The sequence below is a fragment of the Ovis canadensis genome, chromosome 5 (genome assembly GCF_042477335.2).
Source record: "Ovis canadensis isolate MfBH-ARS-UI-01 breed Bighorn chromosome 5, ARS-UI_OviCan_v2, whole genome shotgun sequence".
Classification (NCBI taxonomy): domain Eukaryota; kingdom Metazoa; phylum Chordata; class Mammalia; order Artiodactyla; family Bovidae; genus Ovis; species Ovis canadensis.
The window spans coordinates 74,347,184-74,363,898 of NC_091249.1; the positions used below are offsets into that span (position 1 = coordinate 74,347,184).

At 54.1% G+C, this 16,715-nt stretch overlaps 1 protein-coding gene across 1 annotated transcript in view; it reads right to left on the reverse strand.

The window, feature by feature from the left end:
• CAMK2A (calcium/calmodulin dependent protein kinase II alpha) overlaps positions 1–16,715 on the reverse strand; it is a 40,701-nt gene that overhangs the window by 11,172 nt on the left and 12,814 nt on the right. Inside the window, exons 6-12 of the mRNA XM_069589963.1 lie at positions 15,578–15,661; positions 15,343–15,437; positions 14,230–14,352; positions 13,777–13,860; positions 12,255–12,297; positions 9,693–9,733; positions 4,069–4,117 (exon numbers count right to left, since the gene is read on the reverse strand). Of these exons, the coding sequence (XP_069446064.1) occupies positions 4,069–4,117; positions 9,693–9,733; positions 12,255–12,297; positions 13,777–13,860; positions 14,230–14,352; positions 15,343–15,437; positions 15,578–15,661 (519 nt within the window). The remainder of the gene's footprint in view (positions 1–4,068; positions 4,118–9,692; positions 9,734–12,254; positions 12,298–13,776; positions 13,861–14,229; positions 14,353–15,342; positions 15,438–15,577; positions 15,662–16,715) is intronic.

Consider the following 16,715-nt stretch of genomic DNA (forward strand, 5'->3'; position numbering starts at 1 on the left):
TATGTGTAATGGAGCTACTAATAGTACTTACCTCATAGGGTGGTTCTGAGGGTTGAGTTAAGAATATATCAACGAAAATAACTAACACACATATGGTCCTCACTCAGAACCAGCTACTGTTCCAAGCCCTTTATATCAAGTCATTTATGTAAATAATGATGCATTATGTAAAAGTGTTGAGAGCAGTGCCCAGCACTCCATAACTGAAAGCTGTGATTATCCTCAGTGGAAAGCTCTGAATTGGAAGTTCCCCCTGCGGACAGCCTCTAGCCAGGCCGGGACGCTTCCCAGCAGCCTGATAAGTGATGCTTCAGTTTTGGTTGAAGCTTTGGAGCTTGCAGCCTGCCTAGGAGGCCACCACACTGCTGGAGAGCATCTTCCATTTGCACCCATATCCTTCTTTTACAGTAAAATCTTCCCCTAAAAGCCCCTTAGTTTCTGGGGCCCTGCACTGTGTACCTGATATCCCAGACTTTATGCCTTCCACCTGCCAGCCTGTTCTTCTCAGGGCTGAAAGCCTCCAGCATGTGGTTTGCAGGATCTCACTCAAGCTGTCTATCTATTCTTCTGGGGTACTTAGGCTATTAGATGCTTCTGTGAGTGTGAGCACACAGTCCTTGACGTAGCTTGAATATTGCAGAATTTCAGGCCTAGGGTAGCACTCTGTATCCCCTCCCCAATTCTGGACACTATACCTCTATTAATGCAGCCCGAGACAATGCCTAACTTGGCCTTCAGCCACGTAGGACACCAAGTTTGCCAATGGTTAAAGCCTGGCAGGCGGGAATCTCCCTCGCTTCACTCTCTGAGACCAAAGATCTGGGACTCCGATGCTCCTTAGATCTGGAGAAATTCACTCTTGCTCTGAGCCTCTCTCATGTCCTCAGCAGATCCACTGCTCTATGAAAGATTCCTCCAGCAGCTGCTCAGTAGCAACTCTGGCATTTTTAATCTTCTAGGCATTCACCCAGACAACGAAGAGTGTTCCCTCATAGCTGGGAAAGCTGAAGCCCCAGAGAGGTTAAGACACTCTCTCAAGGTCACACAGCACATGGCGGCTGAGATGAGATCAGCATTCCTGGCTGAAATTTCCCAGAATGTCTCTGCCCAGATTCGGAGGCAGCTCTTTGGAAAAGTTTTTAAGAAGCTGACCAGGAGAAGGAGGGCGGTGGGGAGGAAGCCTAGCAAAGTCCTGTGCAGCTCAGAGGGTGAGAGGCCTGTGTATTAGCCTGAGGGGCTCTGAAATATTCATGTCCCCTTCTTTGCTCAGGGGGAAATGTTCCCTGGAGGATGACATTTCTAATTAACTTTAATGTTAGGTCAGAATCCACCCTACCAGCTGCTATTCTCACTTAGTAAGAAGACTTAACAAATTAACACCAGAAAATGGTTCTCTGGAAATTTTTTCTGAGGCCTGAAGAACCTGGGGGAGGCACAGGGCTCCTCTCTCCTGCCAAACAGCAGGAGAAGCTCCTGGTTGGGCCAGCATCTTTTCCAGCAGACATGGCCCTTTACATGTATGGAAACTGAGGCAGGAAATGGGCTCCAAGTCCTACATTAATAACACTGACATGCCCTTTCTCTTCTCTGGGCTTCAGCCTCCCTCTTTTTATTTTATTTATTTATTTTTGGCCGTGCAATAGGCATGTGAGATCTTAGTTCCCCGACCAGAGATCAGATCTATGCCCCCTGCAATGGAAGTGCGGAGTCTCAACCACTGGACCACCAGGGCAACTCATTCCTCCTCTCTTTAAAAGGGACATAAATGAACTAAAATTCAAGACTTCACAAATGTTCCCATCCTGATATCTCTAAAGCAGAGGATAATGATTGTAAATGTCAGGCCTTGGGGATACAACCCAGAGCCATTACTCCAGGTGGAAAATGTCTTTAACAGGTCTGCACATTGCACATTATGTTAATAGTGCATACAAACTTTACATTCTGTTTCAAACATTTCTCTGTCTGTTTAACATATAAACATTTATCTTAAAATAATCTTTGAGTAAAACTGACGCTCCAGGAAAATGCCGCATGGCTTCCAGTCATTCAACCATAAGCTCCAGTTTGAAAGAAAAGAAATTAAGATTTATTAAACAGTGACCATATTTCAAGCACCGTGTAAGCACTTTAGACACAGCCTCTTGTTTCATCTGCACAGCAGTCCTCTGAGCCTGGTGCTATTATCGTCATCTCTTTATCGTTAAGGAAACAGAGGCTCAGAAAGGTTCAGTAAGTTGCCTAAAGTCACCCAGCAAATAGACTCCCGTGAACAATCACAGGGCCTGTTTGCCTCCACAGACCGTGTCTGCTCTGAGACCAGGATTATGAGGCCACCACCAGCTCCTCAAAACACCCAGCACCTACCTCTTACCACTGGGACAGGGAGCCTCAAATACAGCAAATGTCTCAGAAACACCCTCTATTGCCCCACTACAAACCTATGGAATCAGAATCCACAAGAGAAGGGCCAGGAATATGGTTATAAATCATACTTGAGGGGCTGAGAATGCTGGCCTGATCCCAAAGAATTTTTCAAGATAATGCATTTTGAAGGCTGTCCCGAATGCCATGGTAGAAACTTGATTTGCTCTGGCACCAGGCAATGGTTGTGCAGTGACCACCCCCCACCCCACCCCACTCCCAGCTGGGAATGCCCAGAGAGGAATACACACAGGGTGGGCCTAGTCTTCCAAACATCCTGGTGGAGTTAGGAGGCAGCCTCACAGGGTTTGTTGTGTTAAAACTGCCTTAAATCAGCCTGAATGGCAATGGTGCAGAATATGTATTACATAAGAAAATGCTCTTTTCCTCATGACTGTATTCTTTTAGAAGCAAGTCGTCTAAACTCCTGAAAATATCTCGACTGGTGCCACTGTGATCTCTCCAGGTTGGTGCTGTTTTTCTAGGTCTCAGAGACTGCCCAGGCATCTCAGATACATGCCCGAGTGTGAGAACCCCCAGCCTTGCTGGGTCTCCCTATCTTGGGGCAATAAGGAGGGCCGGGTACAGGCAGAACAGCAGGACATCACTGACTCATCCAAGGACTTGGTGCAGATGTCAGCACCCCACCCTCCCTCCTCTAAGCTCCAAGCACACTTGCCACCGGGCAAGGCCTCCCCAGCCAAGGTTACAGGGCAGGCCCTGAGGTGCACTGCCTGGGTTCATATCCTAACTGTACCATTTATGAGCTCTGGGACTTTGGGCAAATTTACTCAGCCCCTCAGGTTCTGGGCTGTTGAATGGGGTTAATCACAGTACCTTCTTCCTAGGCTTGTTGTAAAGCTCAGGTGAATATCAAGCAGTTGAAACATGTCTCGCCCACAGCAAGTGCCCCATAAAAGACAGCCATTCTTATTCCTGTTGCCATCCTATTATTTCCTCTCTTACTATCAAATCCCACTTATCTGGGGTCTTGCTCCCCCTTCCATCTGAGTAGGGTGAACACTATTAGTCACTGGCTACAGTAGCCCCTGCATTTTAGGTTGATCTTTTTTTTTTCTGGCCATGCCAAGGGGTATGCAGAACTTCCCCAACCAGAGATCGAACCTGTGCCCCCTGCATTGGAAGCGCAGAGTGCTAACCACTGGACCACCATCGGAGTCCTTGGGCTGGTCCTAGGCAGTGTTTCCCATATTCCAGTTTGTTGAACTTTCTACATTTCTGCTTTCCCTTTCTTTACTTTGAATTTTAAAAATCAACTCTTTTTTTTTAAATTTCTAAAACACTTCCAAAGGAAAATGTATACTAAATTTATGACTTGACTATGTTAATTTTTTCACATTGAATTAATTTAATACATGTTAAAGTCAACATGTATTGAAGTCAACATGTAAAGTCAACATGCCATAAGAAAAGTCCATCCAGGTACCACTAGTGGGCCAGGCACACCATACAGGGAAATGCTGCCCCACAATGTACCCAGCCTATAGGGAGCAAACTAAGGCTTTCTGTAGAGAAACAGGAGACAAAGTTGGCCTAGGGGCCCCTCCAGGCAGGAGACTGTCAGTGAAGGGGGCCCACCAGGAGGCCTGGGAGCCCTGATGCTGAAGGCAAGGCCCCTCCTACCTTTGGTGTCTTCATCCTCAATGGTGGTATTGGTGCTCTCTGAAGATTCCTGCCAAAAAGAATACGGGAGGTGGTGAGGCACACTTTCTGAGCAGAAAGAGGTGGGGTCAGCGGGGAGCTGCCCCAGCTGCCTGATGCTGCGGCCCCGTTTCCGTAAGCCTCATCGGCTCTGCCGTCCAGGTGCTGCACTGAAAAATCCCATCAGCCTTCCAAGCCTAAGGAGGGGACGGGCCCAACTCAGCAGGCGGCTGGTGGCGGGAGCGGGGTGAGAAGGAAGGGGTGGATGCACGGAGAGCCCTGGCCTTTCTGGGAGGGCTGGGTGGGGCGGTTGGGGGGGCGGCTGTCCTGAGCCCTGTCTGCTGGAGGGAGCAGAGAGGGGGTGTGGAGGGCAGAGAGGCACACAGTGGCCACAGGATGGGGAAGGAGTACACACACTGGCAGGGGAGGAAGAGAGAGACGGGGAGGCCCAGTGTGAGAGAGCCTGGGCTTTTCAGGGGGAGAAAAACCACACAACTGAGGGAGACAGCAATGGAGTCAGAAGAAGAGGGATGTGGGCCATGCCACCACAGGAACCCCTAGACAGAGGCAGGGGCTGGTGGCTCCTCTGCCACCGGCAGGCCCTGGGTTGCCTCGCAGAAGCTCAACAAGGGCCTCCACAGCTTTGGCCAAACCAAGCCTCCCAGCGGCCACAACTGGCACAAACCAAGCCCTGAGCTGAGTTCCAGAGCCAGGGTGGGGAGAAGCGAGAAGCCACGGCTGGATGTGGGATGGGGTTCAAATCAACCTTTGCTTCCAAGGGAGTTCCCAGGTCTGCTGTCAGGCTGCTGGCCTGGGCCATGGAGTTGGAGGTGTCAACAGAAACACACCAACAACACGCACACACAACACACATATTGTCACACGAGGCACACGTACCAAGCACGCCCTGAGCCCCCTCTCCCCGCCCCGGGTTCCCATTGCAGCCTGCAGGAGGGAGGCAGGAGCGAGGGTTCGAGGCCCAGGATTTACCGGCGTTTGGGAGACGGCAGACACTCACCATTAACTGAACGCTGGAACTGGACTTTCTTTTCTGGAAAAACAAGGAGAAGAGATGGGACAGGAAAAGACACAGCGTGAAAACGGCAGGGAGCAGAGGAACGAACAACAGGGGAGGGTTGGAAGGAGGATGGGCCTCGGGGTCATTCTCTGTGGTCCCTTGCCAGCCACAGTGTCGGGACAAGGTCAGGGCCACCAGCAGCAGCTGACCCGGCAGGGACAGTCCTCTCCAGCCCAGAGTTCTGGAGCGTTATGCACAGCTGCCTGGGTCTCAACAACCCAACCACCAAGCTCCAGGCCAAGCCTCTTCTGGACCAGGGCTCCCCTTATGCCAAACTGGGATGTGGAAACAAATCCTGGGTCTCAGATACTAGTTGCCTAAGGCCTCCAGAATCCAAAGCTCTTGAGGGACAAAATGTCTGGAGACCTTTTGTCTCAGCTCAGGTCTGGAGATGAGGCTCAGTGTCTCCTCCTAGGCTCCCCCTGTGTCTCTGCTGAAAGGACCCCACTCCTGATTTGGTTGAGTGTCACACTCAGGAAGCTTGTCCAAAATACACATAACCAGGCCCCCTCTCAGGAGTTTGATAACTAGGTCTGCATCAGAGCCTGGGCATATTTATTTTAAATGGTGTTCCCAGGTGATTTCAAAGCAGAGACAGGGGTGGGAACCAGTCCCCTAAGTGACCTCAAAAATCCTGAGGGTCCTCCCTTCAGCCTATTCTAACTTTGCAGGGATTTGTCATGTGACCTGTGGGAATCAAGGGAAGGAAAGAGGAACATGTAACTTATCTTCTCCCTCTTTCAGTTCTAAGCTTGGAGTCTTAAAGACTCACACTCATAGGAGTTTGCAGGTCAAGACTGACACGCATCGCACAGGAGGGAAACTGGGGCTCAAGGTGGCTCAGATAGCAACTAGCAATGAAGAGGCTGGAACCCCCGATGCAGGCCCTCTGCCCTGTCTAGGTCTTCAGGTACCCACAGCCTGATGGCTCCTTATGGCTCATCCTGGAAGCACTTACATCTGAGAGGCCAGGAGGCTGCTCCCTGAGCTGCTCTGTGTGGGGATCAGCAAGGAGACTTGAGATGCCCTCTGGGTAGGCCTTTGCCAGGGGAGGCCCTGGGTATTCTCTGAGGGTCCTCGGGTCTAATTCTGGGCTTTCTGACTCCAAGATCCAGGAGCCTGAGATCCTTTCCTCTCCACCCAGGGCCTCTGCAGAGGTGGCCAGGGTGGCTCACTGGGCTTTCCCAGTGTTGGTGCTCACAGCCCCTGCTTCTGCCCCAGCTGGCCTGGGTGGTGTGACTTCCGCACCCGGCAGCCAGTCCTTCCTCCCCTCCCCTCTCATCTCCTCCCCTCTCCTTTCCTCCTACTCCTGGCTGGAGCTGGGCCAGGCACAGTGCGTGTTGGACGGGACAGGCCCACACAGCTCGGCTGTCAGCAGAAACCGGAGAATGGCATAGGGGCTAGGAGGTTCCAGGTGGGACACGAGGGGGGAACACAGAGCAGAGACTGCGTCAGATTCGGACATACAGTTACAAGATGGGACATGGAGGGGTGGGGTCATGACGCACGGATGGGACACCAACAGGGGCAGTGAGTGGGGTTGAGGGGTGGGAGCGGCAGCCCCTCTTCGTGGAAGTAGTGGCCTAGTAGTGGCTGGTGGGACAGGGGGGCATTGCTTCCTGGTAATGGAAAGACTCAGTTTTCCTGAATCACAAAGATGATGATGATACTAGTAATAACCCCACACCAACCAGCATGTTAGTTTCATTTCAAAGGTGGGCTGTCACCAGAAGTAGAGTCACATCTCTTAGACCCACATGGAGAAGATGGTTCTAAGGTTGGCAAGGATAGTAGAAACGGACGATGGTCAAAATTAGCCTTGAAAAGCCCTTAAAAGCCTATAAAGTACTGTATTGTGTCATATCTTGAACCAGCCAGTTTTTCCTCCAGCGTTGGAACCAATCAGTGCTTCTTCAACTAAGCTCTGAGTGGAATCAGTGGTTTGTCTCTAGGGACTGAGCTGGAAGAGGAATGTATGTTTCCCACTTTGGCTGAGCACGTGTTGGTTACCAGAAAGCATCATGGTGTGACTCTACCAGGCCCGCCCCAGTGGGAGACCCTCACCAGCTCCCCAAAAACAGCTCTTCTTTTGCACAGATGACAGAACTGATGACCCAGAGCCCCAGGCGAGGGAACAGTGGGGCCCAGGCTCAAAACCCTGGCTTCTTGACTTGAGGTCCGGTTTCAGTCAGAGTAAAAACATGAATGGACCTCCCAGAACAACATCTTGTAAGCCAGCTCCTGGGCCAAGCCCCTTGGGTCACTCTCATCTTCCTGATAGACGTTCCCCCTCCTTCATCCCAAGCAGTGGGAGGAGGCTGAGCTGCAGAGAAAGGGTCGGGCCAGGAACAACCTTTGTGTGTCTCTTGTTCCACACCCAGGCCACCCTGAAGAGTCACCCGGGGTCTGTCCTGCTCTACAGGGAGCAGAGGCGCGCTCTTCAGCGGTGCCCGCTGGAAGGTCCTGCAGTGGCCAGCCAGAGCCCTGCCATGCTATAGGATGTCCTTGCCCTCAGACAGCCTCTGCCTCCTGGCCACGACCGGAGAGGAGCCAGACTGGAGCTCCATTCCACGACCTGGCCTGAGGGAGGCCCTGACCAAGACTTTGCCAGAGTCATACCCGAGTACCAAGCAGACCTCGGCAGCCCTGTCTGGGCCCCTCCTCCCCCTCCTCCTACATGGGCCTCAGCCTCATATCCCCCAGATAGGATTTTTTCCATGGCACCCAGCGCCCCCAGTGTCTACACACGAGGGCCAGATTGAGCCCCAGCTGCTCCATGCCTGTCCCCCCCACACTGCACAGCCCTCGATCACCCTTTCAAATCAGAAGGGGAGGGGGTGACTCATGGGTAACCCCAGCAAGTAAGCCAAACTCAATCCTGGATTCCATTACAGCATCTGGGACGGATGCGTGTCAACTTTGCAAATTAGGCTGGCTTTAGATCTGTGGTTTCCAAATATTTTTTTGAGCAAACTTCAGAAGAAATCTTACCCAAAAATCCAACACATAGAGCAGAAAAGATAATACCATTGACTAGCCTCTCATGTGTGGGTCTCACACGCCAGGACTGTGCTAAGTCCTCAAAACACAGTATCTCAGTACATCCTCACAAACAGCTCTGGGAGGTGGGAGAGCCTTTCTACCCGTTGCTTGAACAAAGAAAGACAGACTCAAGAGATTCAAATAATGGGCCATAAGCTCACCCAGGCTCTCTCAACCACTGAGATGGCTGGTCCATGGAGCTGTTCTGGCTGAAGTAGGTGAGCAAGACCCAGCCCTCTCTGCTCAGTCTCCCACTGTTTAGTCCCTCCCCAGCTGCTGCCAGAGGTGCCTTCCAAGAAGCTTTGGGCTCCAAGGAGTTTCATTTGAAAATCATGGGCTTTGACTGATAACCAAATAATTACATATTCCTCCAGCACCCAAGATGAGAAGAGAAAATGATTTTTTGTTTGTTTTTAAAACTGAAATCTTGGAAATCATGGAGTTCACATCGCCCAGCTTCCCCACTGTACTTATGGGGAAACTAAAGCCTTCAGAGGGCTAAGAGCAGAGAGAAGGCCCACATCCTGGCTTCAGGCAAACAGCCCAGTACCCTCCATGCAACCCCTGGCAGATCAAAGCCAGGGGCCCGAGACTCTACATGCCACTATGAACCAAGCCATGAAGCCACCAGACCACCTGGGTGGCTGTGTTTGGACAGCATCCCACACCTTCCAGTGTTCTGGGCATAGACCAGCCCTGGGGCCCTTGGCCAGGCAGGGCTCTGAGCCCAGAAAAAGGCAGGGTCTCAAGAGAGGAGAACCCACAAGGCGAGCCAGTGGCAGGGGAGGAGGGAGCTGCAGAGAGCAGGGGACCAGGCCCCAGAGAGCAGAGGGAGAAGAGAAAGGAGGGAGGGATGGGTCAGTGGGGTGTGGAGGGAAGCAACTCGGGCATCAGGGGTGGGGACGGGCATCAGGGGTGGGGACGGGGCAGGCCTGGGTTGGGAGTGGGGTGGGGTGGGGGTATGGGAGGAGGGGATTCTTAGCACTGAACCGGCAGGCCTTGATGGGGGTGGGTACCTCTGGATGTCAAAGCCTAGAGGACTGGCTGTCCATCCCCTGCAGGCTTTGTAGGTTGGACTGGGGCATGCACTGGGTCAGGGGCCCATTCCAGCCAGCCCACACCTGGGAAGGAGGAGGTCACCCCTCATGACATCTCTGTCCCTTCTTTGTGCCCTCTCACTCACCAGTCCTCCAGAATCACAGAAATCTCCTTTAATTTACCCTTATGCCCACCCCAACCCCAAGCCACCTTCCTCTCCCACCCTCTTTCAACCCTCCCTTCCCCCACCTGCCCCCATCCATGCTGGTGGAAGGGTGGGCACAGAAGCCCAGGTCTCTGGGTCTGGGGACCCCAGGCTGCATGGGTGAGCGCATCTGCCAAGAACCCCGTTGGCAAGCCTGGCTCTCACCCCAGCCCTGCAAGCCAGGCCCTGCAAGCCAGGCCCTGCAAGCCAGAGGCAGGCCCTGCTGAGCTGGCTGGGGCTTACCTTCACACCATCGTTCTTCTTGTTTCCCCCACTCTTCCCGCCTGCAGAGGAGAAAAAGTAGAGGGTTACCAATACCAGGCAGGGCACCAGGGCCCACAGTGCGAGGAAGAGCAACATCCACGGGCCGTGGAGGACACCAAGCCGCAGCAGCTATGTGAGGAGACCTCCTCCTCTTGCTCTTCTTCCTTGTGGGGTGGCCCAGGGACTGCCGGTGGCCCACCGCGTAGGGGTGGGCCTGGGCTCCCCTTGGTTCTCAGCAGTGTCAGGCGTGACCCTTTGGCTCCATGGGTTGAGGAGGTGCCCACTGTGCCCCAGACCGTGGGAGCGCTTTCAGTCTGGGGATTCCCTCCAGATCTCGGTCACCACTCGTGCTGGTGGTGGCCAACCCGGAGGCCCGGCTCCCCAGCCCGGGGCTGGACGCTCCCTCCCCGCCCCGGCCGGCTCTAATTTTAGCCCCATGCTGCTGCGGAGGTCATGTGTCAGCCCTGCCTACTCACTCTGGACAGCTGCGGGCTGCATTTTGCTGGTGATAAGAAGCAGATGCCCCCCACCCCCCCGACTCCCTGCTCCTCTGGTGCCCACCCCAGCCAGAGCACCCATTCCCTGAAGAGGCCTCCCCATCCTCAAACTCTAGAGCTCTGCGCTGGGGCTGGCCATCTCCCTGGTGGCCAGGAAAAGCAGAGCTACAACTCCCAAGAAGGCCTCACCTGGCATTTCCCATTTCCTTCCTTCTCACTTGCTGGTCAGAGCCCTTGGAGAGGGCACCAGGCAGGACAAGGCATGGACGCCAAGCCCTGCGCAGCCTGACTTCTGGCAGCTCCAGATCTCAAGCAAATGGCTTTACATTAAATGAGACACAGCACTTGACACGTACGCAATAGATGCTCAGTAAACAGTAGCCGTGCTAAATCCTTCACCGGGTGAGAGCAAACTGGGGAGGAGGGGCGGTACTGAACACTGATGCCCCGGAGGTTCAGAAGGATGGAACTCACAGCTGGTCCAGCCCGCCAGTCATCCTCACATTCCCACCGATGACCCCTCTCAGACTCTTGTGCGTTTTCCCTCTCTTGCCAAGTTTCCACCTTGCAAAGAAAGTTGGGGGTGGGGTACCTCTGTATCCCAAAGCCGAGAGGAACAGCTGTTCCATCCTCCGTGTACTCTGTGGGCTGGACCAGGATACACAGCAAGCAAAGGGAGGACTTGCCCCTCATGCCTCCAAGGGCCTCCCCCCTTACTCCAGCCCGCTATGACAGGACTGGGGGTCCCCAGAGGCCACATATTCTAATTTTCAGGAGATTTTCTGTGAAATCTCCTGGTTTTTAAATGCTGGAAACTCTTCCCCACTGTCCCCCCCTCAAAAAAAATTTTTTTAAACACCACTGGCCCCACAAGCACATGGAGAGAGAGGGAATAACTTATGGGCTCCATTTTGTGAGCTCTGGACTAGAGTGCCCAAGGGGCCCTTCAGTTGTTAAAAAAAGACTCTGACTGCCTGGGTGGCTCATCTTTCAGTTTAAGGAACTGCAGGATCCCTGTCTGGGGAGCGCGTGGGAAGGCAGATCTGGGTGGTGGGGAAAGCCCAAATCTGAAGTTCCAGGGCCTTCCCAGGCCTGGGTCTTATTCTGCCAGCTGGTTAAATGGGCAGGTGGACCCTCTCAGAGAAGCCAGGCCGGCAGCTCCCAGAGCCAAGCCCTCGTGGTGGGGCTGGCCAGCTGTCCACAGCAGCCCTCCCTGGCCGGCCCCGGCACCAGCCCCAGCCAGAGGGCCCCTCGGGTGAGCTTTGCTATATCTGCTCAGCTGCCCTGTCAGCCATCCTGGGCTCCCCAGGGAGACGCCTCTGGCTGGCGCTGGCCACGGCACTCTCCAGCATGCCAAGGAGAGCTTCTTGCTAAGCCCTGATGCTAATCCCTTCCCCTTCTCTCTTCGGGGCCACATGCCACAGTTCACTGGGCCTTCCCTCCCTTAACCAGCCTGGCTTTGACCAAGGCCAAAGGCTCCTACCCTGGGCTCCTTGGTGACTCAGCCTAGTAAGAGCACATGCTCTGGACTGGTCACACCTGCCCTGAAAGTTCCCTTTAGCAGCGTGACCTGGGGTGTGTCAGAGTTGACCTCCCTGAGCATCTGCTTCCTCATTCAGAAAACAGGGGTGGCAATCGCCTTGTCACAAAGGCCACATGAGGGAAAGCATGGGAACTGCTTGGTAACTGTGGGGAACAGGAATGCCGCTCCTCCTGGGCCTGGCTCTGTCCCTCCCACATCTGGATCCTGACATATGGGGAACCTCCCCACAGCTGGCCCAGCCTGAGAACCCAGCACCACTGTGAGGTAGGGAAGGTAAGGGTTAACGTCTAACCCTTCCTTGTGGGCCCTTGGCTTGATGATCTTTGACCTTTACCACTTCTGCAGGTGGTATCAGGTGAGCTAAGCCCTTAGTGACTGAATTCTCTACAGCCCCCATCTCCCCAGGCCTTTTGGCCTGAGGGCACTCAGACACCCCATCCGACAATGGCCCCACCTCCTGCAGGATGTATGTGAGGATGAATCTGAGGTCCTACCACCTACCAGAGAAGTTCCTGGTGGCCAGCATAGTGGTGAGGATGGCTCCCTGCAACAGAGAAGAGAAGGCGGTTTTGGGGAGAGGAGGCCGGAGGTGAGGGGAGAGGAGAGACAGAGATGGGAGGGGTGGGGAAGGAGAGGAAGGGGCTCCATTCAGACACGAAAACCTTCTGAAGCTCCTTGCCCTCCATTTCTCCTATCCCACAGCCCCGAGACCATCCCCGCCTCCCGGGAGAAGGGTGAGACAGAGGTGAGCTAGGCCTTAACTGGCACTGCTTAGGGGATAGGGCCATCCAAGGAGCAGATATTAATAGATCCCACCGGCCTGGCCAGAGGTGGTGGATGTGCTCAGGCACACTTGTCGGTGGAGGTTCCTAAAGGCCAAGGAAGTTTCCTGCTGGGCAAGGACACTAGGCTCTGCACCCCTCAGGTCTCTCTGTCTCCATCTCCTACCTGGATACAAAGCTCCCCACTCTAGTACTGGCTCATCCCCCTCTCTGTAGTTCCTGGGCTCAGAACCTTGGAGGATTAATGAGGAAAAACCCTCCCTTATCAACAAGGGGGCTGGAGACCAATGGCCAATTCAGATTCTCTGAGTCCAGCGGTCCATGATTTTAAGACTCCCTGATTGTGACATTTTGAAACTACATCTATGACAGCTCCCACTGGGGGTTGGGGGTGAGACTCAGTTCCTGTGGCATCACGCTCACCACCACCCCCTTGGCCCATGTCCCTGTCCTGAGCCACCATACCAGACCTGGGGGCAGCTGGTGAGGAAGTTCTGAAGGAGCCAGGGCCTCAGCATCTGTCACTCAGCATGCTGATGGCTTCTCTGTTCCAGCCAGCTGGGGGCCCCTCGGTCATCCTTCCTACCTGCTCCCAGGGCCCCCGGCAAGGTCCAGGACAGGACCTGTCGCAGCCCTGAGAACACACAGACCTGCTGAGAGGCCGGCGGCTCAGGGCTCGCCTCGGGCACACTGTGACTTCCTCGGGGCACAGCCATCAAGTCCCTTGGCCGCTCCTTTCCAGTGGTTGGCAGTTGGGGTCTCTCACCCCTACCATGGTGGCACATCTTTCCTGGAAACCTCTCCCTGCCCCACTGAAACACTTGCTGTCCCCCAAGGGGTCAAGCCCATGCTTCCAGACTTCTGCACAGGCTATTCTCCGTGTCTAGAACACCTGCCCCATCTGACTTTACACTGTTAATACCTGCTTATCCTTTGGGATCTCAGATCAAATGCCACTTGCCCAGAAAGACTTCTGGGATCCTTCCCTAGTCCATGCAGATCTGTTCCCCTCTCTGTCCCCTCTGGCAGGCTGTCACAGCACTCACCACTGCCCCGTAATGTCCTGGTCACTGGTCTGTCCTCGCCACCGCTCACTGCCCAGCCCAGACGGGCAGCAGTCAATAACGCTTGTTGACTCAGTGAAGGAAAGAACTAGTAAGCGGGTCTCTTGGCCTCTGTGCAGACCCAGGCCAGCCTATCCCCTTGTCTGTGGGGTATGGAGGACGAGGACCTGCTGTTACCTTCAGTTTTCTCCTGGCGTTGAACTTCTTCAGGCAGTCCACGGTCTCCTGTCTGTGCATGCAGGAGGCCACAGTGGACCGGTGCTGAAGGAAGTAGGGGAGAGGTCTGTGAGTGGAAGGCAGGCCCACCTGAGGTCCCCCCACTCCCAGAATATCCTGTGGATGGGGTGGGTATCTTGTGAAGAACAGTTCTCTGTTCTAGGGCATGGTATAAACATCCTGGCATGAGACATTTGAAGCCAATAGCTCCCCCCACCAGTCATGGTGCCAACTCAGAATGCCTCCCACTGACACTCTCCACCTGAGAAACACAGCAAGGTCAGTCTCTTGGAATAAGCCCCCTCAGCCCCAAGCTGGGCATTAGGGGCAGTGGGCAGGTCCAGGACTCTGTAAGGGCCTTAATCCTGAGGTCTGGAGGGATCCTCGGGAGGGGCTTTGCTGAGGAAGGCTCACCGAGATCCAGGGGTGCTTGAGGGCCTCAGCGGCTGTGATGCGTTTGGATGGGTTGATGGTCAGCATCTTATTGATCAGATCCTTGGCTTCCGGGGTAACGGTGTCCCATTCTGGTGATGGGAACTGGAAGGGGCAGAGGGGCCAAGTTTGCCCAGCCTACCCCAGGCCACCCCTGCGATCCCCCAGCCCCTGACTGGCAGGGGAGCAGGCAGGGGTCCTACTGCCCATCCATTTGGGCATCCACAACCAGGAGGAGTTGGGGCAAGGTCCCCTGACCCCGGGACAAATCAGAGCAATGGCTGGGGCAAAGGAGGCCTCCCTCTGCTCTTCTGAGGCCATTTCTTATCTGGAGAGCAGCAGGTCAGTGGTGACAGCCCAGACTTCAGAATCGGAAGGTTGGGTTCAAGTCCCAGCTCAGCCTCCTGGGCTGTGTGACCTTGGACAAGTCACCTTGGACATGTGACCCCTCAAGCTATCCCTAGAGATGTTGTAAAGATTAAATATGATGTAAAATGCATGGCACATGGCTCGATAGATATCAGCTGTGCAGAAAAGCAGTATACTTGGTAGGCAGAAGCATGGACACCAAAGCCAGACTGCCTGGGCTCACTAAAGCCAGCTCTACCATTTCTTAGCTATGTGGTCTGGCCAGTTCTTTAACTTCTCTGTGCCTCAGCTTCCCTATCTGTAAAAAAGCGGTAATAACAGTACCTATGTCATGACTGGTATGAAGATTATAATAATAGAAAGCATTGAGAAGACTGCTATGTGTGTTAGCTATATAACTGTGTGTGTATAACTATGGAGAGATAATCTGGCTTCTGGGGCCTGCCCCCTCTATATCTCACCCTACTTTGTTCTAATTCTGCCTTCTGGGGCCCCATGGACTAAATCTCCATCGCTTAGCTGCTCCAGTCACTAGCATGGCCAGTTCATTGTCTGGCCCCAGTCAGCCCTCAGGCTCCACCTGCTGGTCACCCCCACCCCAAAGCTAGAGAGTGGCAGGAGGGCAGGAGGGAGGCGTCCTTGGGTCTCTGGCCTCACTGGCCCTTGACTCTCATTGGATGGGGCCCAGGGGCTGGCAAGGAGGCTGGAGACAGGAGCACCACTCACATCATAGGCGCCAGCTTTGATCTGCTGGTACAGGCGATGCTGGTCCTCATCCCAGAACGGGGGGTACCCCACCAGCAGAATGTACAGGATGACCCCTGGGGAGAGGACCAGGAGAACCTTGAGCCCCAGGAGTAGGAGTGATGGGGGGCACATGGAGGAGAGTGACGGGAGAGGAGGGAGAGGGCACCAGAGGGCAGGCAGCCAGGGGGACAGAGGGGCCTTCAGATGGACTCACCGCAGGCCCACAGGTCCACGGGCTTCCCGTATGGGTCCTTCCGCAGCACTTCTGGGGAGAGGTATCCGGGTGTCCCTGCGAACCCTGCTCCCCAGACACACAGACAGGCAGACACATACACAGAGGTTGGCACGTAAGTAACTGGGAGCAAGGTCCTGCTGGAAGAGGGATAAGGCTTCCCTGGAGATGGGGAAAACACCCCCTGCCCCCAGAGCCAGCCAAGGGCTGGAAGCCCTGACCGGTAAGACAGCAACACCTCTAGACCAGGGTGGACAAGGACACAGTGCGCTGTCGCCACTTGCCTTGAGGGCCTCACGGTGGAGCCACTGATGCATCCCAGGGTCCTTCCCACCTGCCTTGAGGGCCTCATGGTGGAGCCACTGATCCATCCATCCCAAGGTCCTTCCCACCTGCCTTGAGGGCCTCATGGCAGAGCCCCTGACACATCCCAGGGTCCTTCCCACCTGCCTTGAGGGCCTCATGGCGGAGCCACTGATCCATCCATCCCAGGGTCCTTCCCACAGGGCCCTGCCTCAGAGTCACAGATGTCTGGCAGAATCCTCCCTGAAGCCTCCACCAGTCAAGTGCTGGTGATCCTCAAGGTGAAAGGTCCTGGCCTGTCAGCTCCAGGCTGAGCTGAACCCTCACCCTCTCCCCATTCCATCCAGGATCTGGTCCTGGGGTGGCAGGAGGCCTATCCCTAACACTGGCTTTGCCCTAAGTCCCTTAGGTAGGTCCCTTTTCCTTTGGGGCCTCAGTTTCCTCATCTGTAAAATAAGGGATTAGGGATTTCTATCCTAAATACCTCCCAGCACTGTTGGGAGAACTATTTAAAATAATGGACACCCAAAATGTTTTGGTAAGTTATTTTGAGAATAGCTCCTATTAAGGAGTATGTATGCTAAGCAAGACTGAGAACTTTCTATGCCTGATCTCATTTAATCTTCACACAGTCCCAAGGAACATATTTTATTATCCCCATTTTATAGACGAGGAAATGAAGTCTCAGAGAAATGACTCACTCAAAGTCATACACCTTGTAAATAGCACAGTCAGGATATGAACCCAGAGCTCAAGCTCTTAACCACTGATCAACATTGCTCACTAAAAAGTATTCCCAGATAGCTGAAATGACTCA